The following is a 26,319-nucleotide window of genomic DNA, read 5'->3' on the forward strand; positions in this document are numbered from 1 at the left end:
CGTTCCACCCTTCCTAATGTGTGAGTCACCCCTATTAAATAGCGTGGTTTGTATGTCAGTTACGGAACAAATGACAAATTCGTAGATAATTTGTATTTTTCCCAACTATATAAACCTTAGCTATTTAATCAAATTTGGCCGCCAGCCCTATCCTCCTTGAAGTCCTACCTCCAAGCAAAGTGAGCTCAAGCACAGGTGTGTGTGTGAGGGGGGGTGGGTAGCAAGCTACCCTCCCCTACCCCCTGCTAACTAGCGGTGGGGTTGTAAACCCTCGTTAAAATTCTAATGGCTCGTCATTTCAGCTACGCTGAAAGTAATACCCCTATTAAATAGCTAAGGTTTGTATAATTAGGAAAAATACAAATTATCTACGAATTTGTCATATTCCTGATCTAGATATTAATCTTTGGCACCGTCGTTCAATTAGTTCATTATGCATGTTGCTTAAGATTTTTCATAACTCTGACCATCCTTTACATTCAGATCTCCCTGGACAATTCTATCCTGTTCGTAATACTAGGCAGCAAGTTAATTCTAATAGCCAGGCCTTCTCCATCATGAGGCTCAATACTACACAGTCTTCTAGAAGTTTTATTCCAGCTGTTACCAAGTTGTGGAATGATCTTCCTAATCGGGTAGCTGAATCAGTAGAACTTCAAAAGTTCAAAGTTGGAGAAAATGTTTTTATGTTGACCAGGCTGACATGAGTCTTTTTATAGTTTATATATGACATATCTGTTTTTGACGTTGTTAATAGTTTATATAGGACATATCTGTTTTGATGTTGTCACTGTTTTTAGAATGATTTATTGTTAATTTATTCTCATCATTTATTTATTTCCTTATTTCTTTTCCTCACTGGGCTATTTTTCCCTATTGGAGCCCTTGGGCTTATAGCATCTTGCTTTTCCAACTAGGGTTGTAGCTTGGCTAGTAATAATAATAATAATAATAATAATAATTGCGCAGTGCATGATTGCGTGCACAGTCTAGACCCAGGTCCAGAGGCTCGCGTTCTAGATCTCTACGATATAGATCATGAGAAAGACGTTCAACGTTCGCGACGCCAATGCTCACGTTCACAACAAGGCCGTCACGAGGCTCACGCCATTCTCGAACGAGAGCTAGACACTCCCGTTCATGATCACGAACTGAGCGTTCGCGGTCAAGGTCTATATGCTCCTTGTCTAAAGGTAGAGGTAGGTGTTTGCGCTATCCATCAGCGCGTAGCCTCTCAACCTGACCTTCTTCCAAACGACCTCGGACCGAACCTGATCATGAGAATGGCCACTCCTCAGACAGGTGTCCAGCTAAACCCCCAATGCCTTTCACAGCCTGGTAAGTATTAGTAAAGCGTTCAATATGATGCTTGGAAAAGCGTCCCGCTGTGACGCGTTCTCCAATGATAAGGGTTGTTCCTACACGGAGGCCTTCTCTGCCGAATTTGTCGGACGTAGTTGCTTGTCTGCAGCAGGAATGTGTTAGACCTTCTTCTTCCTGTGTGGCTCCTAGTGCTCCTGTTGCGAGCACTTCTGCTCGTGAGTCGCGTCTAATGATGAGTTTCAGAAGTAAGGATCTAGTTGACTTTCCTAACCTCGAGGATGAATTCGAGGGAGAAGGAGAGCGCTTAGATCTCTTCTTCCTCCTACTATGAAATCTCTCCCACTGGGAGGACGACCGCTCCCTGCATGCATGACATGGGGTGTCCGAAATGCAGCGATGCCTTCTACACAAGGGACATAAAGCATCCAACAGCCCTGGACACATCTGCATGCTCCTTTATTGTTTTACTCCCATACTGTAAGAGAGAAAGAAATATTAGTGAAAAACTTCAGGCCGGTTGGAGAGCGCTGCGAATACGTCTGCACAGCTCAACAGCTAAAATCAGAATGGAGGCTCTGTGCACTGACAGACTTGTACTTCAGTGACGAATGTATGGTAGCTCCCAGAATCTCGAAAATTCTTCATTGACCGTTTCGAGCTCAGCCAGATCTTACTCGTGCAAAAGGATGAGGGTTTGTATAGCTAGGAAAAATACAAATTACTTTTAAAATTTGTGTTATTTTGATGTTTTGTATGCTTTAATTTATTTATGATGTTCATGATGAAGAAAATGGGGATTTTTCTAAAGTAATTTTCTTATTGCAGATACTGTGGTCAACAGAAATATGATGAAGTTCTTGATCTGTTGTATGATGGAGCATCTCTTCTTCTGCAACATGATCAAGTAAGTACGATATATATTTGTATTTTATTCACACGAAAAGAGTAAGGCAGTAGAAGTATAGATTAACGAAATAAGAGAGAGACCTTCGGCATCACTAGGCGTAGGAGGAGAGGATGATGTTACGAGAAATTACAAAGAATAACCATGCTACTGGGAAATGTCTTCTTTGATCCTGCAGTAGACAAAGCTACAGTACCTTTTATGATTGAAGTCATAATGGTTCAACACCATTAAGAGAGAGATCATTCCACAATTTGATTACAGCAGGAACCAATATTTTACAAATCTTGGGTTGTTGAAAATCTTGATAGAAAAGGCAGTTCAGTACTGTACTGTTAAAATTAATTGCAAATCTGATGCTACATGTTGGATGGTGTAATCTGGGAAGATCTGAATACAAGGAATGACAGAATTATGAAAAATCACAGAGCAGGGGTTCTCGACCTTTTTCCTGTCAAGTACCCCGAGTTATAAGACCATTTATCCGAACCCTCAGTAATCTGGTGTTGAACATAATGGTAATATAGTAACTAACTCAATAAACAATGATACACCATAGAATATTATCAAATGATTTGAATTTTAATGACCTTATTGAGATGAAACATTGATATTCCAATAGTTTTAGAATGATACTACACACAGGTGTGAAACAATATTTCCATTATCAACCAATACTGAACATCAGTATGAAGGGTGTGCCTATTTGTTACAAACAAGTTTCTCAATTCGAAAAGCAATGTTAGACAGGCAGAATCATGGATCATGTTCCACACTAAGCCATGATGGATGTTTAGTTTATGTTCAACAGCATTGAAAATCCTTACCTACAGATAACCACTAGGGAGCATCAGCAAAGAAGCCAGAACTATATAAAATACTATAGGGAAAATCTCACAATTTTACACCAGAACTTATTTAAGGAAAGTGTTTCAAATGCATTTTCTGCAAGTCATTCATCAACTCTTAAGAATTCTTCTTGCAAGTTATCTGGGAAAAGGTGCAGATCCACAATGAATGGGGTTCTAATCAATTTTGATTCTCTCTCTCTCTCTCTCTCTCTCTCTCTCTCTCTCTCTCTCTCTCTCTCTCTCTCTCTTTCTCTCTCTCTCTCTCTCTCTCTCTCAAATGATTTGAATTTTAATGACCTTATTGAGATGAAACATTGATATTCCAATAGTTTTAGAATGATACTACACACAGGTGTGAAACAATATTTCCATTATCAACCAATACTGAACATCAGTATGAAGGGTGTGCCTATTTGTTACAAACAAGTTTCTCAATTCGAAAAGCAATGTTAGACAGGCAGAATCATGGATCATGTTCCACACTAAGCCATGATGGATGTTTAGTTTATGTTCAACAGCATTGAAAATCCTTACTGACAGATAACCACTAGGGAACATCAGCAAAGAAGCCAGAACTATATAAAATACTATAGGGAAAATCTCACAATTTTACACCAGAACTTATTTAAGGAAAGTGTTTCAAATGCATTTTCTGCAAGTCATTCATCAACTCTTAAGAATTCTTCTTGCAAGTTATCTGGGAAAAGGTGCAGATCCACAATGAATGGGGTTCTAATCAATTTTGATTCTCTCTCTCTCTCTCTCTCTCTCTCTCTCTCTCTCTCTCTCTCTCTCTCTCTCTCTCTCTCTCTCTCTCTCTCTCTGTGCCAGTGAGTGATTACACTTTTGCGACCCTATAAATATCATGATTTAACGCGGATAACAAAAGGCTATCGAGTGCAATATAGCTACAAGTTTTCGTGAATAGTCAGTGATTAGTTTGAGGTCGGAGAAGTGGGATAAAACGTCGGCATAGAATAGTTATCTTGTGAATTACTATAAATCTAATCAAGATGGCTATGTACAACACGGGCAAGGCTTGGAGAGACATCGCTGGACTCAGCAAAAATAAATTCCATGAGTTGGCGAAACAGGAGCTCGACCGTCTGATAACAGAGGTCACTAGTAACGTCAACCAATGTGACGGAAAAATATTCGCAGACATATTGAAACAATATGATCCAATAAACTGGAGCAAATCTGCGGAAAACATCAGCAAAATAATAGAAGAAATTCCAAAGAAAATCCAAGTGTTAAAGAGACTTATAAAGAAAGTCTACATCAATCAACACATTCCATCAAAGAACAATAAGAAGTCCAATATGGTGAATATGCTGATTGATGCAATGGGAAAAAGAATGCCAAAATAGTGTAATACATGTAAGATATGGTATTCCATTAATAATCCTCAACAATTGATTAGAAAATGTGATGCCTGTCATGTCCCAACACATCCCACATGTGCTGAAATACAGCAAAAAATAAAAAATAAAGACACAAAGGTATTCTGCTCAACATGCTTAGTCTGGATAGAAAATATAATTAAGTCGAGACTAAATCTGCAAATAGTTGAAGATAAAGAAGAGGAAGAAGAAGAAATAGAAGAAGAAGAAGAAGAAAAAGAAGAAGAAGAGAACAATGAACAGGATATGTGTAAGGATGCAGAAGAAATCATTGATATAACCTATGATGCCATCCAACAACATACTTATGAAGAAATAAATTACCAGATGGAAACAAATAATAGACCCAAGAGACTCTACCCGGACCTACATAATTTTAGGGAAGAGCAAGAACAAGAAAAAATAGAAAAGAAGGATATAGTCTGCATTATGCTGAAAAGAGGGAATTGCAGATTTGGCGAAAGATGCTACTACAAGCATCCAAAGATATGCCATAATTATGAAATATATGGTAAATGTGCGTTTTTAGACGGATATGGAGACGAATGCAGAGATCTCCATCCAAAAATATGCAAAAGCCTAAAAGAAGGAAAAGGATGCATTTACAACAAAAAATGTCGATATATGCATCCTGCAACCATGAATGAAAGTAAGAAAACTCAGCAAACTGAAAAGAAAAATGAAAGCAAAAAAGAAACAAAAAAAGAAACAAAAAAGCAGGCCGTGTATATACCACGCTTTGAACCAAGAGCCCCAAGATATGAGGCCTTTCAACCCAAACCTGCACATTTAGAGCCCAACTACAAAGAATGCATCTATAATGCCAGGGGTTGGTGCAGATATGGGGACAGTTGCAGGTATACACACAAATAAATATGAAGGCGAAAGAGCAAATATAATAGAAAAGTTGGATTTTTAATGGCAGAATTCCGGGAAATGAAGAAAAGAACATCATATCAGAACAGGAAGGAAGCATGGGAGAATCCATATTATTACCAATATTAAATAATGGGGATGAAACACAAACCATAATAGTAATGAATGCACAGGGTTTAGTCACGAGTAACTCTAAAAGGAAAATAGAGTTCTTAGAAGAACTAACCCAAATTGAAAAAATAGATATATTAAATATAAGTGAAACATGGTATTCCCAAGAGACTGGCAGTGATGACCAGATAAAGGGTTTCCAAACTTATAGATCAGACAGAAAAAATAGGAATCAAGGGGGAACCGCAATATATGGAAGAGACATAAATCAAGGAAAAGTATGTGAAAAATACAGCAACACAGAATGTGAATTGATTGCGGTAGAATTTGAATTTGAAAAACTAATGAATATTGTAGTTTACAGACCCCCAAACACTAAGGAGTTTGACATAATAATAGAAAAAATAGATGATATATGTAGAAACCATAAAGACTGGAATATACTCCTATCCGGAGATTTTAACTTTCCTTTCGTGGATTGGAAAGAACGGATAGAAGAAAGTGGTTGTATGTATACATATAAAAAAGATAGTAATAGTAGCGCAGAAGATAAGAGGCAATTTGAAAAGCTTCAAGATATGCTATTAGAACATAATATGCAACAAATAAACCACATTCCAACAAGAAAGGAAAATGTCCTAGATCTAGTATTTGTGAATGAGGTGAATTATGTTAAAGAAATAATAGTGTATAACACGGGAATTTCAGACCACAATGTCATAGAATTGATAGTTCATTCCAAAGCAAGTGATCACAGAATTAATAAAAGCACAAAACTTTGGGAAGGATATGGAAAATATAACTTTTACAGTAAGAATATAAAATGGTCAGAAATAAATGAAGAACTGAATAAAGAATGGAAAAATGTATTTATAAGTGATAATATACAGGTAAATACGGATATACTGTACAAAATACTGGAGAAAATTGTTGAAAAATATGTACCGAAAAAAAACAATAAACAAAAGACGTGCATACCAAGAGACAGAAGGATCTTATTTCAGAAAATTAAAAAGTGGAAGAAAAATCTTGCAAAAGAAAAAAATGTGTGGAAAATGAGGGAAATAAAATGTAAGATAGAAAATGCAGAACAAAAGATTATACAGTCGAAAGAAAATGAAAAAAGGGACTTAGAAGAAAGGACACTTCAAAATATAAAAAGAAACCCCAAAGTACTTTACTCCTATGCAAAAAAGATGAATAAAAGGAGAATAGAAATAGGCCCTCTAAGAATTGAAGGACGGCTAACGAATGAAAAAAAGGAAATATGCAACATATTAGCAGAAAAATATAAGAGTGAGTTCACGCCAAGAATTGCGAATGAGAATAATGAAACAGAAATGAGAGAAGAAAATGTTGAATATCTAACGGATATAGATATTAATGAAGCAGATATTGTCACGGCTATAAACGAAATTAAAAATGGATCGGCAGCCGGACCAGATGGAGTTCCAGCGATTTTGTTAAAAAAAACTGCAAACACTATCGCGAAGCCACTTGCAATACTGCTAAGACAGAGTATAGATATGAGCGAGATATATGTTAAACATAAATTAGCTTATATAACCCCTATCTTTAAAAGTGGATCAAGACTAGAGGCAAGCAATTATAGACCTGTTAGTCTAACATCACATATTATGAAAGTGTATGAGAGGGTAATAAAAAAGAAAATAATGAACCATTTGGTCAAAAATAATTTGTTTAATATGGGTCAACACGGTTTCGTACCTGGAAAAAGTACACAGACCCAACTGATAGCTCACTATGAAAACATATACAATAATATGATAAATGAAAAAGACACAGATGTGATCTATCTAGATTTTGCAAAAGCCTTTGACAAGGTAGACCATAACATATTGGAGAAAAAAATGAGAAAGCATAATATTGTGGGAAAGATAGGAAAATGGGTAAAAGAATTCCTGCAAAACAGAAAACAGATAGTGGTTGCAAATGACGAGAAATCAGATGAAGCCCAGGTAATATCTGGTGTGCCCCAAGGTACGGTATTAGCTGCACTGCTATTTGTTATTATGATCTCAGACATAGACTGTGATGTTGAAAACTCCGTAGTGAGAAGTTTCGCCGATGACACAAGAATAAGTAGAGAAATTACTTGTGATGAAGATAGGAACTCACTACAAAGAGATCTAAACAAAATATATGAATGGGCGGAGATAAATAGGATGGTATTTAACTCCGATAAATTCGAATCAATAAATTATGGAAACAGAGAAGGAATGGTGTATGCATACAAGGGACCTAATAATGAGACAATCACAAACAAGGAAGCAATTAAAGACCTTGGTGTAATTTTAAATGGGAATATGTTATGCAACGACCAAATAGCAACACTGTTGGCTAAATGTAAAGCAAAAATGGGAATGTTATTCAGACACTTTAAAACAAGAAAAGCTGAACACATGATTATGCTTTACAAAACTTATGTGCGTAGTACACTCGAGTACTGCAATGTGATATGGTACCCACACTACCAAAAGGATATTGCGCAAATAGAGAGTGTACAAAGGTCCTATACTGCTAGAATAGAAGAAGTTAAGGACCTTGATTACTGGGAAAGACTGCAATTTTTAAAACTATACAGTCTAGAAAGGAGAAGAGAACGCTACATGATAATACAAGCATGGAAGCAAATAGAAGGAATTGCTGAAAACATCATGGAGCTTAAAGTATCAGAAAGAGCAAGCCGAGGTAGATTAATAGTACCAAAAAGCATTCCAGGTAAACTGAGAAAGGCACACAGGACATTAATCCACTACGCACCAGCATCGATAATGCAGCGACTATTTAATGTGCTGCCAGCTCATCTAAGAAACATATCAGGAGTGAGCGTAGATGTGTTTAAGAATAAGCTCGATGAATACGTAAGATGCATCCCAGACCATCCAAGACTGGAAGATGCAAAATACACCGGAAGATGTATTAGCAACTCTCTGGTGGATATACGAGGTGCCTCACACTGAGGGACCTGGGGGAACCCAAACAAAAAATAAGGCAATAAGGTAAGGCTCTCTCTCTCTCTCTCTCTCTCTCTCTCTCTCTCTCTCTCTCTCTCTCTCTCTCTCTCTCTCTCTCTCTCTCTCTCTCTCTCTCATTTAACTATCTAAAATATTTTTTCCATCAGCCATCTAAGTACCCCTAGAAATTTACTGGGGTTCGTAAACCCCAAGTTGAGAACCCCTGACATAGAGCTTGCACAATGAACTTCACAATTAAGAGTCCTAGTAATTAATTCTAATGTGTGGAATAAAATTTATATGTTCCTATGCACATGCAAAACTTTCGTCCTTTAAAATGGGGAATGTTTTCAGCGGTGCTAGAATGGCCATTGAAATTGTTAACAAACTAGTTAACAGCAGGTGGTGAGTGTGGGCGAGTAGCCCCGCCTAATTTCCTACCAAAGACTTTTGTTTTCAGCTGCTACAAGTATGGTCTTGCCGTTGTTTTTAGTTTAAATGGTTGATATTGATTACATGTCAGTGAAAAGAATCAACATCGACACTGCATCGGTTTATCGATAAAACGGTGGTAGACCCACTTACTCTGCACCTGGCAGTTATGGTTGCTTGCAATTTTCCTCGTATCCCAATTGTAGATCGTTGCCTCCCGTTAAAGGCGGGCGTATTCTATTAGGAGTTGGAAGGCTACTTCTTCTCTGGTGTCATTGTTGAGACTGTTTAACACTTTACTCTCCTTGTCGAGTTCAACATTCACTAAAGCTTCTGGCTTCGTCCTGAGGAGAATGATTCTAGAGCAGGGAGATCTTAGGTCTATATCAGGGAGTATTTTCATAGTTGGTGGAGTATGAGGTGGTCTCTGCATTCCGTTTGTTGGAAGCTCTTCCTTGCAGACTGCCGAAGACGGATGACCCAAATAAGACTTGACATTCCTATGGTTGTGCAGGTAGTTCTGTGATGTAATTTTGAGGAAGCTGGTAGCTAAAGCTACTCCCCCCCCCCCCTTAAAGCTGTGCATGCCACTCTTTTTTTGTCCCATATAATTGGCTTCAGTAATATTCACCTCTGTGTCTTTTACCCGTGTCTGTGACCCCGGAGCCCATGGATCCTGAAACCCCTGAACCAGTAACCTCAGCTTTGTGTCTGTGTTATGGATACAAGTGATAGGGTATATTGCTTCCCTTTGACAGTGTTGTGGTTCCTGTCAGAGGAACCCCCCGGGGTTCTTCCCTTTTGGGGGAGCTTTGTCATTAGTGGTCACTCTGACCTTAACTTCTTTGCTTGAAAAACCTGAGGGGAAAGTTGGTAAGAGGTAGAAATCAGTTTTGCTCCTCCTCGTCTTCCCGTTCATTCTCTACCTGCTCTTCCTCCTCCTCCTCTTCCTGCACTTCATCATTCTGATTTTGATTCTGTCCTATCTTCCAATAAAAACTAGGTGAAGAAGTACTCCAAGAAGGCTAGTCGTATTTGCAAGAATATGCCTCTTGACAAAACCACCTCTTTCATTGGAGGTGGACAGCTGGCTTGACCACCCTGGTACCCAGACTGCCTGGGGATACATGGCTCCATATGGCATCATGCAGTTTTCATTGACCATGGCCTTAACCTTTTCTACATGGATGAGACTGCTACTCCCTTCTCATTTTTTTAGAATCTTTGGTATCCTGAATTGAGAAAACGGCACCTCTTGAGGACAAGCATTCAGCCGGAAGTCACGGGTTGTTGTTGGTGGCTTAGGTGACACAGCCCCATTGCTCATGGCCGAGGGCCACGGTTTATTCTCCGCCACAATTAACAGAGGGAAAGGTACAGTACTTGGTACCTCTTCTATCTTTATATTGATGGGTCCCACAGATTTTCTCTCCCAGATGACAACCATCCTGGTCGTTTGTTAGCCATCAATTGTGGTGCTTGTTCTGACCTTGTGACAGATCTCTTACAATAGATGACAACCCTCAGGATTCTTGAGCCCTGAAGGTACCACAGAAAATACAGAGTTGGAGAATGGCTTTTTTGGAGGTTCTTGTACTCGTTTGTTAATTCAATGAACTGGGCATAGTGACCATGGAACTACCTTAAGGAGACCATCTTCTATGTCCTGCATTTTTCAATATTAAACTTACCCGATAATCATGTAGCTGTCAACTCCGTTGCCCGACAGAATTCTATGGAGGGATACGCCAGCTATCACAATACTAGAAGGGGGTGTATTTACCAGCGCCACCTGTGGCCAGGTACTCAAGTACTTCTTGTTGACACCTCCTCAATTATTCCTCTGTCGTGCTTCCGGCAAGACGTTCTGGGATACGCTTATGTTCTTGGAGTATTTTCACGACTTAGGTGAAGTATTTCTCTTTGATTTCGGCTGTCGCTTTACTGGAAAACTTCTATATTAGCTTAGTTAGCTTTTGGAATTAATTTGATTAATTTTGGTGACGAGAGAGTATGAACTCTCGTTCACCTTTCAATGGCCGACCCTTCCCTTAGACGGAAGTGTTGGTGTCTAAGAGAGTATAGACTCTCTTTCTTAATTTTGCTTAACAAAGTTATAGATTTATTTTATATCTCTCCGCCTCTTATAGGCCTCTTCGATTAACTTCCTTTTATTATAAACTCATTAAAATTAATTTTTATATTTGTTTATATTCGACCTTCCTAATAGTAGGCGGTCTTTTACCGAAGTAAATAACTTTGAGCCCGTCATTTCGGTTTTACCTGTTAACATATTATGCTATTTCCGCCACAGAGTTTGAAAGATTTTCTTTGACAGTCTCGTACTGTTTTCAAAGCTGAACTAACGTTTTGTTTTGTCTCTGCAGTTGTTGACGTTCAGAACGTTCAACTTGCACTCTATCGTTACGATAGAGAAAGAATGTTCACGGTTTCACGTTGCAGTAAGAGTAACCGTGTCTAGCGTTTTGTTCATTCTTTCTTAACTTAATGGTTTTGATCCTAATAAAGGAACTTTTCAGTTTTTTCCTTTAACAATAATATGTTTTAACGATATATATGATTGGGCTCTTCTCTCAGGTTCTAAGTCAAGAGAGAGAGAGAGAGAGAGAGAGAGAGAGATAGAGACGGAGGGAGAAAGAGGATAAACGTTTCATTCAAGCCTGCCAGGCGTACGAGTAACGTCATTATCGATTTTTGCTCTTCTCCCTAGTCTCTTTAGGGGAAGAAACTAAACGTTTCTAGAATGATCTAGTGTTTAGTTTCTTTCCAACCACTGATTTATCTTTCATTAGATTTTTCTGTTACTTTGTAATTCTGTTTTCGCAATTACTAACTTTGAGAAAGGATAGAATTGCGTATTTCAGGTACAAACCACTTAAAGTTTCGAGTTCAGTGAAATAAGTGCAAACAGAAATCAAAGTGATAAGTGATTAGTGCGTGAGGGTACTTTTGTGCGCGCCAGTCGTCCTCCCAGTCCGGGACCTCTTGCAAGCTCCCAAGCCCAGGGGAGAAGCAATGTCGAAGGGCATAAGGGTTCAGCAGGCCTTGATCGGCGCACAGAAGTATTCTCGGTGGTTGTGGGCGTGTCTTACCGAGACCGTCACTCCCACCCGCAGACGATTGAGCCCTTATTTTGCTCGTCTGCAGAAGAGATTAGGGGAGAAAATAAAGGCAGAGTAACGCTGGTCTCAGGTCTCAAGACTTCTTAAACGTTAAGTCCAGACCTATGCCAGACGTACGAAGTTAAAGTTCACAACCCGAATACAGTCACAACTTTCGGTCTTGATGCGTGAGTGTCGGGCTGAGAGTGTTGCACCGCCTGCACTCCCTCCACCTGTTCTCGCTGCACCTGTGCTCGCCCAGCCTGCACCTGCTCAGCCTGTGCTCGCCCAGCCTGCACCTGCTCCGCCTGGTCGCAGCACCATCTGCCAGGCGTACGATGTTGTGAACTCTACTACAGTCCATGCAAGCACAGCTTTCGGACTTGATGAGTGAGTGTCGGGCTGAGAGTGTTGCTCCACCGCCTCCGCCTACACTCCCTCCTCCTACACTCGCTCCGCCTGATCACAGTACCATCTGCCAGGCGTATGATGTTGTGGACTCTACTACAGTCCATGCAAGCACAGCTTTCGGACTTGATGCGTGAGTGTCGTGCTGAGAGTGTTGCACCTCCTGCACCTGTGGTGCACCAACCTCCTGCACCCGTTCAGCCTGTGCTGCACCCGCCTGCACCGGTGGTGCACCAACCTCCTGCACCCGTTCAGCCTGTGCTGCACCCGCCTGCACCGGTGGTGCACCAACCTCCTGCACCCGTTCAGCCTATGCTGCACCCGCCTGCACCGGTGGTGCACCAACCTCCTGCACCCCGTTCAGCCTGTGCTGCACCCGCCTGCACTCGCTGCACCCAGTCGCAGCTCCATCTGCCAGGCGTACGATGTTGAACCACTTTCGGAGTTTGCTGTTCACAGTGTTGTTCAGCCTCAGCCTTCTTTAAGGCAACCCTTGCTTTGGGATCAGGAGAGTTACACTCTTCCTCCTCCTCCCCTTGCTGCTCCACCAGTGGTGCAACTCTCGGTTGGGGTACAACAACCTCTCCCCTCCGGAGTCTGTCTGCTCAACCAGCGCTGCACCGAGTTCAACCCTCATCTAGGCAAGCTCATCTACACCATGCACTTGCGCCTCAGGAGCCTCAGCTTGCTAGAACTTTACCTTGTTCTGCGCAGCCTCAACCTTCTCATGCTCCACTCATCTCTCAGGCACAGGAACGGACTACTCCGCCTCCGTCCTCCGCTCAGCTGGTGCAATCCTTGGGTGCAACTCTTGCTAGGAGTCAACCTCCTTCACCCTTGCACCTGCCTTCTGCTCCGTCTGTTGTTCAGCCTATGCAGTCTGAACCTCAGGTTTTCCTCAAGTTGAGGAAACCTCTGTTGTTGTTCCAGCTCGTTCTGACTCTGCTGTTCAGCATACCATGGTTTAAACCCCATGCAAGCATGCATAAAGCACTCTAGCACTGGTCATGGAATTTCTGAGAAATGTTAAACGCCATGCACACGCTCTGCTTTCCTTTCAGCAGGCTCTGCTTACAGCAGGCTCTACTTACTTCATGCTCAGCATTCAGCATGCTCTGCATTCAGCATGCTCTGCATACAACATGCTCTGCATACAGCATGCTCTGCATTCAGCATGCTCTACATACAGCATGCTCTGCATACAGCATACTCTGCATACATCATGCTCTGCATACCTTACCGCATGCTTCTCAACACATCTTGGGTTGTTGCCAACTCACTAGACTGTCAAGCAGTTTCATAACGTTGCCTTCTAGTCTGCTGCTTTGCACCAGTGAACCCTCACTCAGAGAACTTAGCTTTTCTAGGATAAGGTCCCTGTAGATGAGAAAGTTCTTTTCTCCCTCCTTCTGATATTCCCTTGAGGACTCTGTCATTTGGAGGGAGCCTTTAGCTGCATAACCTCTTATGGACTTTTATTTAAGCATAACATGCTTACAGGGAAGGTAATGGTTACACTTCAGCCGCTAATCCCGTCTGTTACCACACCTGCTCCCATAGACCTTGAGCTGTGTTGCATGACATGCAGTCCAAGCTTAGTCCTTGTTAGAGGATTTTTTGTTTACGGAGTCAATGTGTCACGGGGAAGACGTTCAACAACCATCAGAAGGGACTTGTTGTGACGCAGTGGGCAACCTCAGCAACCCGTTAAGGAGTTGTCTGTACGACCCAGACAGTCTAGACAGATTCGGGTTGTCACTGTACTTCCTCGCTTGCCCATGATTGACAGTTTACAGACTGTGCAGCAGTATCATGATCTTGTGTCCGGCTCCGTCAGACGACTGGCTTTTAAGAGCTCCCTCAAGTCGTCGCTGTCTGGAGATTTTCAAATGGACTATGGATCTGACCAAGGAACTGGGCCTCCTGGTCAATTTTGAGGAGTCTCAGCTCGTTCCATCCCAGACCATTGTCTCCTTGGGTATGGATCTTCAGAGTCGAGCTTTTCGGACTTGTCCGTCGGCCCCAAGGATCTTCCAAGCCCTAGAATGCATCCAGAGCATGCTGAGAAGGAACCGATGCTTAGTCAGGCAGTGGATGAGTCTAACAGGGACACTTTCATCGCTGGCCCTGTTCATCGAGTTAGGGAGGCTCCACCTCCGCCCCCTTCAGTATCATCTAGCTGCTCACTGGATAAAGGACATGACGCTAGAGACGGGCTCAGTTCCTGTTTCCGAAGAGATGAGGTCTACTCTAACGTGGTGGAAGAACAGCATTCTTCTCAAGGAAGGTCTACCATTGGCTGTTCAGTCCTCCGACCACCGTCTCTTCTCGGACGCATCGGACATGGGCTGGGGTGCGACACTGGACGGACAGGAATGCTCGGGAACATGGAATCAGGAGCAAAGGACACTTCACATCTATTGCAAGGAGTTGTTGGCAGTTCATTTGGCCTTGATAAACTTCAAGTCCCTCCAGCTTAACAAGGTGGTGGAGGTGAACTCCGACTACACCACAGCCTTGGCTTACATCTCCAAGCAGGGAGGGACTCATTCGAGGAAGTTGTTCGAGATCGCAAGGGACCTCCTCATTTGGTCAAAAGATCGAAAGCTCACGCTGGTAACGAGGCTCATTCAGGGCGATATGAATATCATGGCAGATCGCCTCAGCCGGAAGGGTCAGGTCTTCCCCACAGAGTGGACCCTTCACAAGAATGTTTGCAGCAGACTTTGGGCCCTGTGGGGTCAGCCAACCATAGATCTATTCGCTACCTCGATGACCAAGAGGCTCCTCTTGTATTGTTCTCCGATTCCAGACCCAGCAGCAGTTCGCGTGGATGCCTTTCTGCTGGATTGGTCCCATCTCAACCTGTATGCATTCCCGCCGTTTCAAGATTGTCAACAGGGTACTTCAGAAGTTCGCCTCTCACAAAGGGACACGGCTGACGTTGGTTGCTCCCCTCTGGCCCGCGAGAGAATGGTTCACTGAGGTACTGCAATGGCTGGTCGACGTTCCCAGGACTCTTCCTCCTAGAGTGGACCTTCTGCGTCAACCTCACGTAAAGAAGGTACACCCAACCTCCACGCTCTTCGTCTGACTGCCTTCAGACTATCGAAAGACTCTCAAGAGCTAGAGGCTTTTCGAAGGAGGCAGCCAGAGCGATTGCCAGAGCAAGGACGACATCCACTCTCAGAGTCTATCAGTCTTTATGGGAAGTCTTCCGAAGCTGGTGCAAGGCCAATGCAGTTTTCCTCAACCAGTACCAATGTAACCCAGATTGCTGACTTCCTGTTACATCTAAGGAACGTAAGCTCCCTATCAGCTCCTACGATCAAGGGTTACAGAAGTTTGTTGGCAGCGGTTTTCCGCCACAGAGGCTTGGATCTTTCCTCCAACAAAGACCTACAGGACCTCCTTAGGTCTTTTGAGACCTCAAAGGAACGTCGGTTGTCCACTCCAGGCTGGAATCTAGACGTGGTCCTAAGGTTCCTAATGTCATCAGGATTTGAACCGCTCCAATCAGCCTCTTTTAAGGACCTCACATTTAAAAAACTCTTTTCCTCGTGTGCTTAGCAACAGGTAAAAGAGTAAGTGAGATCCACGCCTTCAGCAGGAACATAGGTTTCACATCTGAAACGGCTACATGTTCCTTACAGCTCGGTTTTTTGGCTAAAAACGAGCTTCCTTCCCGTCCTTGGCCTAAGTCGTTCGAGATCCCAAGCCTGTCCAACATGGTGGGGAACGAACTGGAGAGAGTACTTTGCCCAGTTAGAGCTCTTAAGTACTATCTAAAGGTCAAAACCATTACGAGGACAATCAGAAGCCTTATGGTGTGCTATCAAGAAGCCTTCTCTTCCAATGTCTAAGAACTCAGTTTCTTACTACATCAGGCTTCTGATTAGAGAAGCAAATTCTCATCTGAAGGAAGAAGACCTTGCTTTGCTGAAGGTAAGGACACATGAAGTGAGAGCTGTGGCTACTTCAGTGGCCTTCAAACAGAACCGTTCTCTGCAGAGTGTTATGGATGCAACCTATTGGAGAAACAAGTCAGTGTTCGCATCATTCTATCTCAAAGATGTCCAGTCTCTTTACGAGTACTGCTACACCCTGGGTCTATTCGTAGCAACGAATGCAGTAGTAGGCGAGGGCTCAGCCACTACATTCCCATAATCCCATAACTTTTTAACCTTTCTCTTGAATACTTTTTATGGGTTGTACGGTCGGCTAAGAAGCCTTCCACATCCTTGTTGATTTGGCGGGTGGTCAATTCTTTCTTGAGAAGCGCCAAGGTTAAAGGTTGTGATGAGGTCCTTTAGTATGGGTTGCAGCCCTGTATACTTTAGCACCTTTGAGTTGATTCAGCCTCCCAAGAGGAACGCTGCGCTCAGTAAGGAAGACGATCTTATTAAAGGCAGAGTAACGGTTCAAGTCGACTTCCTTACCAGGTACTTATTATTTCATTGTTATTGTGGATAACTGATTATATGAAATATGGGATACTTAGCTATCCTTTAATCTTGTACACTGGTTTTCACCCACCCCCCTGGGTGTGAATCAGCTACATGATTATCGGGTAAGTTTAATATTGAAAAATGTTATTTTTATTAATAAAATAAATTTTTGAATATACTTACCCGATAATCATGATTTAATCGACCCTCCCTTCCTCCCCATAGAGAACCAGTGGACCGAGGAATAATTGAGGAGGTGTCAACAAGAAGTACTTGAGTACCTGGCCACAGGTGGCGCTGGTAAATACACCCCCTTCTAGTATTGTGATAGCTGGCGTATCCCTCCATAGAATTCTGTCGGGCAACGGAGTTGACAGCTACATGATTATCGGGTAAGTATATTCAAAAATTTATTTTATTAATAAAAATAACATTTTTTTCCATTAATTCAAAATACACCATTTCTATATATGTTTTAGACATATATAATACCTTCATCATATAAAAATTGCAAGTCATTTGATCAAAAACTTGTTGATTTATTAGCAAAAGTCATGATTTAAAAAAAAATTAAGTACATTTTTCTCCCCTAACATGACACCAATGATAGCATCAAAACTTCTTTATAAACGGAATAATTTTGTCAGATTTTCAATTTTCCTTTTTTTTTAATGAAATTTTTCTTAATTTTCTTTTCTAGACGCAAAATAATCATGAAAAAAGAATAAGAGGAAAATAAAAATTCTGTCACACAAAATTGTTGGATTTTTTTTCCTATTTTCAATATCTTTATCTCTAAAATTGAATAATAGATAACCAAGAAAAATGTACCGAAGTGGAAATAAGTATGTTTTTAAGTTATGAGCTCCCAAAGATTTGCTACAAATTATCACTTTTTCTTAGAAAAATCAAAATGACATTATTATGATAGCCTTACTTTGTACTTTTATTGTTTATTCCTACACGAAGGCTACCTAAACGAGGTACAGTATTTAAACCCTAAGTTTACTAATACACTTGCTGTGAGGGTGTCATGAGTTGTGAGCAGCCTCTCAATTTTGCCAGAGTTTTAGTTAGAATGTTCCAGCTTTGTACTCTTTTATGTTTTCCTCTCTTCTTGGTTCTTTTTTGTTGCTCTCTTAATACTTCTTGTTCTTTCTTTGACCTTAGGTAACATTGGCCTTGCTATAAAGTTCACGAGGATTTTGTGAAAACACAATGTACATACGAATTACAAGTAAACAAACACATGCATCATAACTTCTATACGTCTTTGGAAACTGGCTGGTCTACTCGTAGATCGTAGTTTGCGTTCACCTACCCTCTACCAATGCCTTCCATCTTTGCCAAATGTACTAGATTATGAGACAAAAGGGAAAAAATTGCTATATATATGGAAAATAAACATGCAAAGATGATTCTGTCAAACTCAGTCATGCAGACGATGCAGTAAGGAATACGTCATCATTTAAAGACAGCTTATCTTTATTATTTGTAAAAATAATTTACGCAAATTTATGGAGAGCATGTACGACATGTTTCTGCACACACAAAAACAATAAAATGATTTTTGAATTTTTAAAGTTATGTCAAACACCATAGCGGACGTTCCTCTTAAGGTGGATTTTTATTCATTGATTGGCGTTTGTGTGCCCTTCAAGGATTAAGATCTTCTCTGGAGCTGTCATGGTTGGATCTTGCAAGTAGGCTCTGGATCGATTTCATGTTCAGATTTGTGATCTTAGAACTCTCGTGCTTTTTGGCGGTCTAACAAGATCCTTCCCCCATAATGCTAGGCTGCTGGGTTTTACAATCTGTTATGATTAAAGAGAGACAGGTTAGACTTTTGTTACCTGTAATATAGAGTTTAGGTTGATTGTAATGATTTGTGTGGCTTGAGTTTCAGTATTTTTTACTTCTGAAATTCAATTTTTTTTTTGTGTAACTTTAAATTATTCTCAAGCAGCAGGAATGACGCATTAATTAATTTTTCCAGCGTAGATACAAACCCTCCGCTATTTATAGGGTATACTTTCGTTATAGCTCAAAGATGAGCCATGATAATTTTAGTGAGGGATAACTACCCCATCCGCTAGTTAGCGGGTGGGGGGTGGGGTAGACTGGCTACCGCGCTCACTCACACCTCTCGGCTGAGTAACCACTTTTACTTTATGGCTCGGTAGAGGACGGACATGCTGCCTTTCTCTCCCGCAAAGACTTGCCTTGATTGTTTATTCAGTGTTTTTTTTTCCTCTTGTGTGTTTTCATTTATCTTACATATACAGTATATGAGTGTATGTGTGTATAAATGGAAATATAGGTTTATGTTGTTAGATACTTGTAACTTTAATTTGCTGTTGACAACGTATCCGACTGCCTCCACTGTAAGGGAGTTGTCATTGCCGCCCTACCCTGCGCTGATGGTCGGCAGTTTCTCAACACTGCCGTGTGTTTGTTTCATTACTGAATTAAAGTGAATAACAGTTGAGCTCCCTTTCGAGGAATTATCTTACAAGGAAGGTGACTTATTCCCCGAATAGTGTATTTTGATCACAACTTCCTTTTTTCACAGGTAGCAGCGATGTAGAACACAAGGCTGATTGCTACGGCCGCCCTATTCGTTATCCTGCGCTCCATGTGGTAGCTTGTGAGCTGCCCACGTTACGAGGTAGCATTCGCTGTCAACCTTCAACTTTGTTCCCCCTTCGAGGGGAACTTCTCTCTCTCTCTCTCTCTCTCTCTCTCTCTCTCTCTCTCTCTCTCTCTCTCTCTCTCGAGAGAGAGAGAGAGAGAGAGAGAGAGAGAGAGAGAGAGAGAGAGAGAGAGAGATTTCTTTTTTTTTTACGCCTATGCTTTTTTCCCATAGAGCTGGGAGAAAGCTTTACTTAGGCTATGTCCTCTTGCGGGATGACTTCTCTCTCGTTTGCGAGGGAGATTATTACGCCTACGCTTTTTTCCCATCGAGCTGGGAGAAAGCTTGCCTTAGGCGATGTCCTCCTTCGGGAGGACTTCCCTCTCGTTCGCGTGAGAGAGTTTCTTACGCCTACGCTTTTTTCCCATAGAGCTGGGAGAAAGCTTGTCTTAGGCGATGTCCTTCTTCGGGAGGACTTCACTCTCGTTCGCCAGAGAAATATTATTAAGCCTACGCTTTTTTTCCATAGATCTGGGAGAAAGCTTGTCTTAGACAATGCCCTTATTTGGGAGGGCTTCTCCGTCGTTCGCGAGAGAGATATTTTACGCCTACAATTTATTCCCGTAGAGCTGGGAGAAAGGTTGTCTTAGGTGATCTCCTTCGGGAGAACTTCCCTCTCGTTCGCGAGAAATAACCTGTAGGAGTTTGCCGATCCACCAGAGACGGTGGCAGAGCTTTCACCGAAGTAGGTTATCCCTTTGGGGGAATGAGTCTTTCGTTCTTGAGAGAAGACCGCTTCTGGGCAACGGTGGTCCCCCGTTACGCTTATGGTTCTCCTTCAGGGGCGGAGCGAGAGCCTTATCTTAAGCGACATTCTCCTTCGGGAGAACAAACCTCTTATGCGGAGGTGTTATCTTTGAACCTGCTGGTTCTCCTTGATCCTTCTGGGTCTCGTTATGATCACCCTTTGGGCTGGCGTGATCCTGAGCCTTCGGGCTCTTGTTATGTTGATCCTGCGGGTTCTCATGACAGTAGGAGTACTTCGGGAATCCGCTCGAAACCTTCGGGTTACAGTTACGCCGAACCTTCGGGCTCTCGTAACGATGGTAACGTTGAGCCTTCGAGAACTTGTACCATCAATCACGCTGACCTTTCGGCCTCGTTACACTGATCCTTCCGGGTCTCGTAACAATAGTTACGCAGAACCCTAGGGGTCTCGTAACTTTAGTCACTGACACTTCGGTGTTTTTTGACAGGGAAACTTCTGTTTCTCGTTACGCTGACCCTTCGGGGTCTCGTAACATTAGTTACGTTGAACCCTTGGGCTCTTGTAACTTTAGTCACTGACATTTAGGTGTTTTGTGACAAGGAAACTTCGGTTTCTCGTTACGCTGACCCATAGGCGATCTCCTTCGGGAGAACTTCCCTCTCGTTCGTGAGAAATAACTTGTAGGAGTTTGCTGATCCACCAGGGACGGTGGCAGAGCTTTCTCCGAAGTAAGTTATCCCTTCGGGGGAATGAGTTTCTCGCTCTCGAGAGAAGACCGCCTCTGGGTATCGGTGGTCCCCCGTTACGCTTATGGATCTCCTTCAATCCAGAGCGAGAGCCATATCTTAAGCGACATTCTCCTTCGGGAGAACAAACCTCTTATGCGGAGGTGTTATCTTTGAATCTGCTGGTTCTCCTTGATCCTTCTGGGTCTCGTTATGGTCACCCTTTTGGCTGGCTTGATCGTGAGCCTTCGGGCTCTTGTTATGTTGATAATGCGGGTTCTCATGACAGTAGGAGTCCTTTGGGAATCCGCTCGAAACTTTCGGGTTTCAGTTACGCTGAACCTTCGGGCTCTTGTAACGATGGTAACGTTGAGCCGTCGGGAACTTGTACCATCAATCATGCTGACCTTTCGGGGTCTCGTGACAGAGGAACCTTGGTTCCTTGTTACGCTGATCCTTCGGGGTCTCGTAACATTAGTTACACAGAACCCTTGGGCTCTCGTAACTTTAGTCACTCTGACACTTTGGTGTTTTGTGACAGGGAAACTTCGGTTTCTTGTTACGCTGACCCATCGGGGTCTTGTAACATTAGTTACGATGAACCCTTGGGCTCTTGTAACTTTAGTTACTCTGGCACTTCGGTGTTTTGTGACAGGGAAACTTCGGTTTCTCGTTACGCTGACGCTTCAGGGTCTTGTCACATTAGTTACGTTGAACCCTTGGGTTCTCGTAACTTTTGTCCACTGACACTTCGGTGTTTTGTGACAAGGAAACTTCGGTTTCTCGTTATGCTGACCCTCCGGGGTCTCGTAACACTAGTTACGCAGAACCCTTGGGCTCTCGTAACTTTAGCCACTCCAACACTTCGGTGTTTTGTGACGGAAACTTTGGTTTCTCGTTGCGTTGATCCTTCGGGGTCTCGCAACACAGGCTACGTTAGGCCTTTGGTCTCTTGTGCCCTTAGTCACGCTGATCCTTCGGGGTCTCGTGACAGAGAAACTTCCGTTTCTCGTTTGCGCTGATCCTTCGGGGTCTCACAAAGCAGTTTTCGTAATCATAGCCATACTTATATGACAGAGTTTGCGGACTCTCGTTGTGTTGATTGTTCGTGCTCACACAACACAGGCTATCGTGAACCTTCGGGTGAACGTAATAGTGAGTACTCTCGCTACACTGAGAGCTCTCGCGCGCAAATTGGCGCGCATGACAAACCTTATGTGCGTACGGCCGATCTGGCACTCACGACCGGATTGGCGTGTACGACGAAATTGGCGCGCATGACCAATTTGGCACGCACGGCCGATGTGGCGCGCACGACCAAATTCGCACTTACGGCCGATGTGGCACGCACAACCAGTTTGGTGCACACGATCGGATTGGCGCGCACAGCCGATGTAGCGCACACAACCGATTTGGCGTGGACGCACGACCACCTTGGCCCGCACTAACAACTAGGCGCACGCAATCAGTTGAAGTGCGTGAACAACTCTTATGACTGAGAGTTTTTCTAACTCGTCGCGCGAAGTTCTCACGAGTGTACAACAGTTTTACTCTCACGATAGAGAGTTTTCGAACTCTTGTCCCGTGAATTGTTCGCGTGCGCTTATCGTCATTAAGAGTTTTACTCTTATGACAGAGGGATGCCTGCTGCCTAGGGGTTTCTGAATCTCTGTAGGTAACTATGACACAGCTCCTTTGGGTCCTGGTCACGTAACACGATTCCTGAAAATTCCATCAGGAATTAGCGACAGAGTTCCTACGGGTTTTCGGCACAACATCCCTTAAGGTCGTGAGAAAGGAATTCACAGATAGATTCTGAACCCCAAGGCTCTCATCCGAATCTCTCGGTTTCCGCGATCCAGAGTTTTTTCTGAAAACTCGATGGTCGACCTCCCCCCCCTCCCCTACGGGATGGGTCTTCCAAAGGTGTGACTTGATATGTTACTGTACACTCCCAGCTGATTACTATGTCAGCTAGTCTAGTTTCGCCAGCACCGATCGTTTCGTTTTCGAACGAACCACCGTCATCTTCCCTCCACCTTCCCACTTTGAGTGGTTTGGTTAGCAGACGGAAATGAGCGGGGAATGAAAAATTCTTTACATTCCAGTTCATTTCCCCTGGCAGGCCTTGCCTGAATTAGATGGTAGTTTTTCACTAGCGAGAAGGCGTTCGATGGCAACTCCTTTGAGTAAGCGGTTGATGGTAGTTATGTCTGGCCTTGTTGAAGCAAACCCCCACATTCGAGTCTTCACCCTTTTCGGGAGACTCATTCCTGAGAAGTTTTTACAGAACTTCATTGGGTGTTGTTAGAACTTCATGAAGGCCGTAAGCCGTCCCGGAGCATGCGCTCTAGCCAAGACAAAACCGCGAGGTTATTGTCTTAAACTCCGTTCTACCGTTTGATGGAGGCAGCCTCCCCCGTCATTGTACCCTGGGTACGACAACTTATCTTTTTACACGATAGGCTTCCGAGACTTTTTATTCTATCCTTAAAGGTTATTGTTTTGACCTATTAGTCCTGAAGGAACATTGTTAGCTGAAGTTAAAAGAACGATAGCAACAGCGTGGGCAACTTTTCATTACGTTTACGAACGTTTCAAACCCCGCCCACAGGTAACCAGACATCCGTTTCTGTGTAATGAACACTGGCTAGCCCCTCACATAAAGAGAAGGGGTAAACCAAAGGGGAAATGATCGCTTTTATAACTGTATACAGTATTTCGTTTGAGAACATGTTAGCTCTCATTCAAGAAAATTTTACAGTTAGTCAAGAATCAAAATTCCTTTGGCAATAATGTTGCGATTCATCGCACATACATTATTCCCACAACCGGATTCGTTGCAAACGTTTCGTGGAGGCAGAGAATACGCATGCGCTAGCGCAAATGAACAAGTACATATATGCGTGCAAGCGATCTTTCTGCCAATAAGGGCTATTAGAACTCCGTTCTATTAAGTTGTATATTTATGACCCTTACTGAATCCAGGTTATTCAGTACATTACTTGGCTACTTTACTGTAACCAGACATACGGCATTTACGTTCTGCCTCCTTATAGGCATTTTTTTCCTTCCCCCGATCGGAAGTCTTAGTCTCCTACTAAGGCTTTGGCTGGAAACTTCTCATGACCATATCTGTTCCCTAGTAGGGAACCTTTAGCATAAATGCTAGTTTACCGATCGGAGATGGAGAAGTACGAATGCTTTTTGTCCTAAGAAGGGGAAACTTCCGTTACGAACGTTTTCAACGTTCTCCAACTGAGTTCCAGACACGACTTTTAAGTTGAACTACGCATGTATACTTGTCATGCTCACAGTTCGGTGTTACCACTCCGTAGTAGACTTATGCTCTTTACCCAACCAACAATAGATTGAAGGTACATCTCAATCCCCTCTTGGATTTGGTTGGATGCGTTCGGTGATTACCGTACAGTCTCTTGTCCAGAAAGCGATCTCTATGGAGAGTCGCTATTATAATATAAGCTGTACTGATTAACTGGTTTACCGTTTGATATCGGTCTTATTCGGCCAACCACACTGGATTAGTGGGAGTGGGAGTTGGAGGGAGAACAGGCTGTTCCCCTTGGTTGCAAGAACGTGCAATTAGTTACACGTCTCGACATCATCTCGAGATGTGTTTATTGCTATGCACTCCCCCCCCCTCACCGCTGGACAATCCGCGGATGATGGGTGGCTGACGAGAGCTTCTGCAAAGAGGCCTGTCTTCTCGTCTTCCCTCTGGATCTGATGCTCTCTTTAATGCATCAAAAGAGGGGGGGCCGCATATGCCGCACCATTCCAGCCTCGTCTGTTGGCCCGATTCAGAAAGGTACCAGCATTCACCTCTCATAGAGAACCATCTAGCTGTACGAGGCCTCAGATAGACAGAGGACAACTAGTTGCCTCCATCTGCTGGCGTCATTCCTGGTACAGGAATGTGCTTGCAAAACCACCCAGATAGTGGGCTCCTAGTGTTTTGGAATCATCTTGTATCCAACAAAGTCTTAACTTTGTGAGGTCCCCGACTGTGGTTATGCTCGCAGCGGCCCTGATCTTCAGGCTCCCACTCGACCGTTCCCCAGTCCCAGATTCCAAGATCGGTGGGGCAGCCTAGAGGTGTGCCTTTTCTTTTCCCCTCTTTGGTCTGGTGAAAAAATCTTCAGCCAAGTCAGGATAAGCAAGATCTTATCAATGACTCCAATAGCTTCGCTATGGCATCCCGCAGAATGGTTCCTGGACCTTTTACAGCTCCTGACGGAGTTCTGAGGAATCTTCCTCCATGGCACGATCTTCCAAGCAGCCTCATGCTAACACTTTCCTAAGCCGTAGCTTTGCTTCGACTTCACACCTGGCACGATCCTACACCACCCCTCTCAGAGAGGCCTTTCGCAACGAGTTGCGGAAAAGATGTCTAGGCACCTCAGACACTTTTCAGCATAGGTCTTCCAGGCGAAGTGTTCGGTCCTTTGTGACTGATGTCGTGGAAGGGGATTCTCTCCCATCGATGCCTTTACCAATACAAGTGTGAGATAACTTGTCCCCCGTCGGATCTCAACCTCCTCCTGGGAACACGGTTCGGGTCCTCTACGAACCTTTATGCCCGGCAGCAGATCGCTTCCTTACACGGAAGACGGCCTTTCTACTCACTTGGGCTTTTGACCAAGAGAGTTAGTGTATTGTATGATCCATCTTCTGTTGTCTCCTACTCTAGGAGACAGGGAGATGTAATCCTCAGCGGCGTCCCTGAGTGGATTGCCAATACTCAAAATCTAAGTGTGCTGTACCCTAGGTGCATTCCGTTTCGAATAAAGTGTCTTCTCTCCGGTAACCGAAAACCCATCAACTGGGGTTTTACCCAGTGTGAAGTGTGTGGGGTTACGTTAAAAGAACGATACCAGCTCGCTCCCGTGAGTCGGCACTGTTGACCACCATGGGGAAGGTCAAGAGGGGAACCTCAAGGATTTCCTTCCCCTCCTGGATCGGAAGGCAATTGAGGTTACTCTCAATCTAGACTCTCCTCCATCCTAAGACCCAGAGCTTGTAACGTCAGTGGCATTGATACGTCCCTGGTGTTCAAGAAACTACTCTGTGGCACAGATATTTTAAGTGGACATGTGGAAGCGTCAATCGACCTTCAGGGCCCACTACCTGCAAAGATGTAACCCACAAGAACTTGGAGACCTTTTCCATCGGTCCTGTGGTGGTCGCACAACAAATGGTCTAAACACCTCAGGCTCCTTGATGGACAAGTAGCAGAGGGTTGAGTATGAGGCTACCCGGATTAGTCTGGGATGAATGAGTAAGAATGCCTGGCTCCTTTCTTCCTTTCATCTTCTC

General features: G+C 43.1%; 2 protein-coding genes across 3 annotated transcripts in view; one reads left to right on the forward strand and one right to left on the reverse strand.

Moving 5' to 3' along the window:
• LOC137631246 (Golgi to ER traffic protein 4 homolog) overlaps nt 1–26,319 on the reverse strand; it is a 445,029-nt gene that overhangs the window by 113,907 nt on the left and 304,803 nt on the right. The gene's annotated exons all lie outside the window — the stretch shown is intronic.
• LOC137631244 (Golgi to ER traffic protein 4 homolog) overlaps nt 1–26,319 on the forward strand; it is an 89,421-nt gene that overhangs the window by 26,136 nt on the left and 36,966 nt on the right. The window contains exon 2 of the mRNA XM_068363028.1: nt 2,149–2,227. Within this exon, the coding sequence (XP_068219129.1) occupies nt 2,149–2,227 (79 nt within the window). The remainder of the gene's footprint in view (nt 1–2,148; nt 2,228–26,319) is intronic.

This window comes from Palaemon carinicauda, chromosome 39 (assembly GCF_036898095.1).
Source record: "Palaemon carinicauda isolate YSFRI2023 chromosome 39, ASM3689809v2, whole genome shotgun sequence".
NCBI classification, from domain to species: domain Eukaryota; kingdom Metazoa; phylum Arthropoda; class Malacostraca; order Decapoda; family Palaemonidae; genus Palaemon; species Palaemon carinicauda.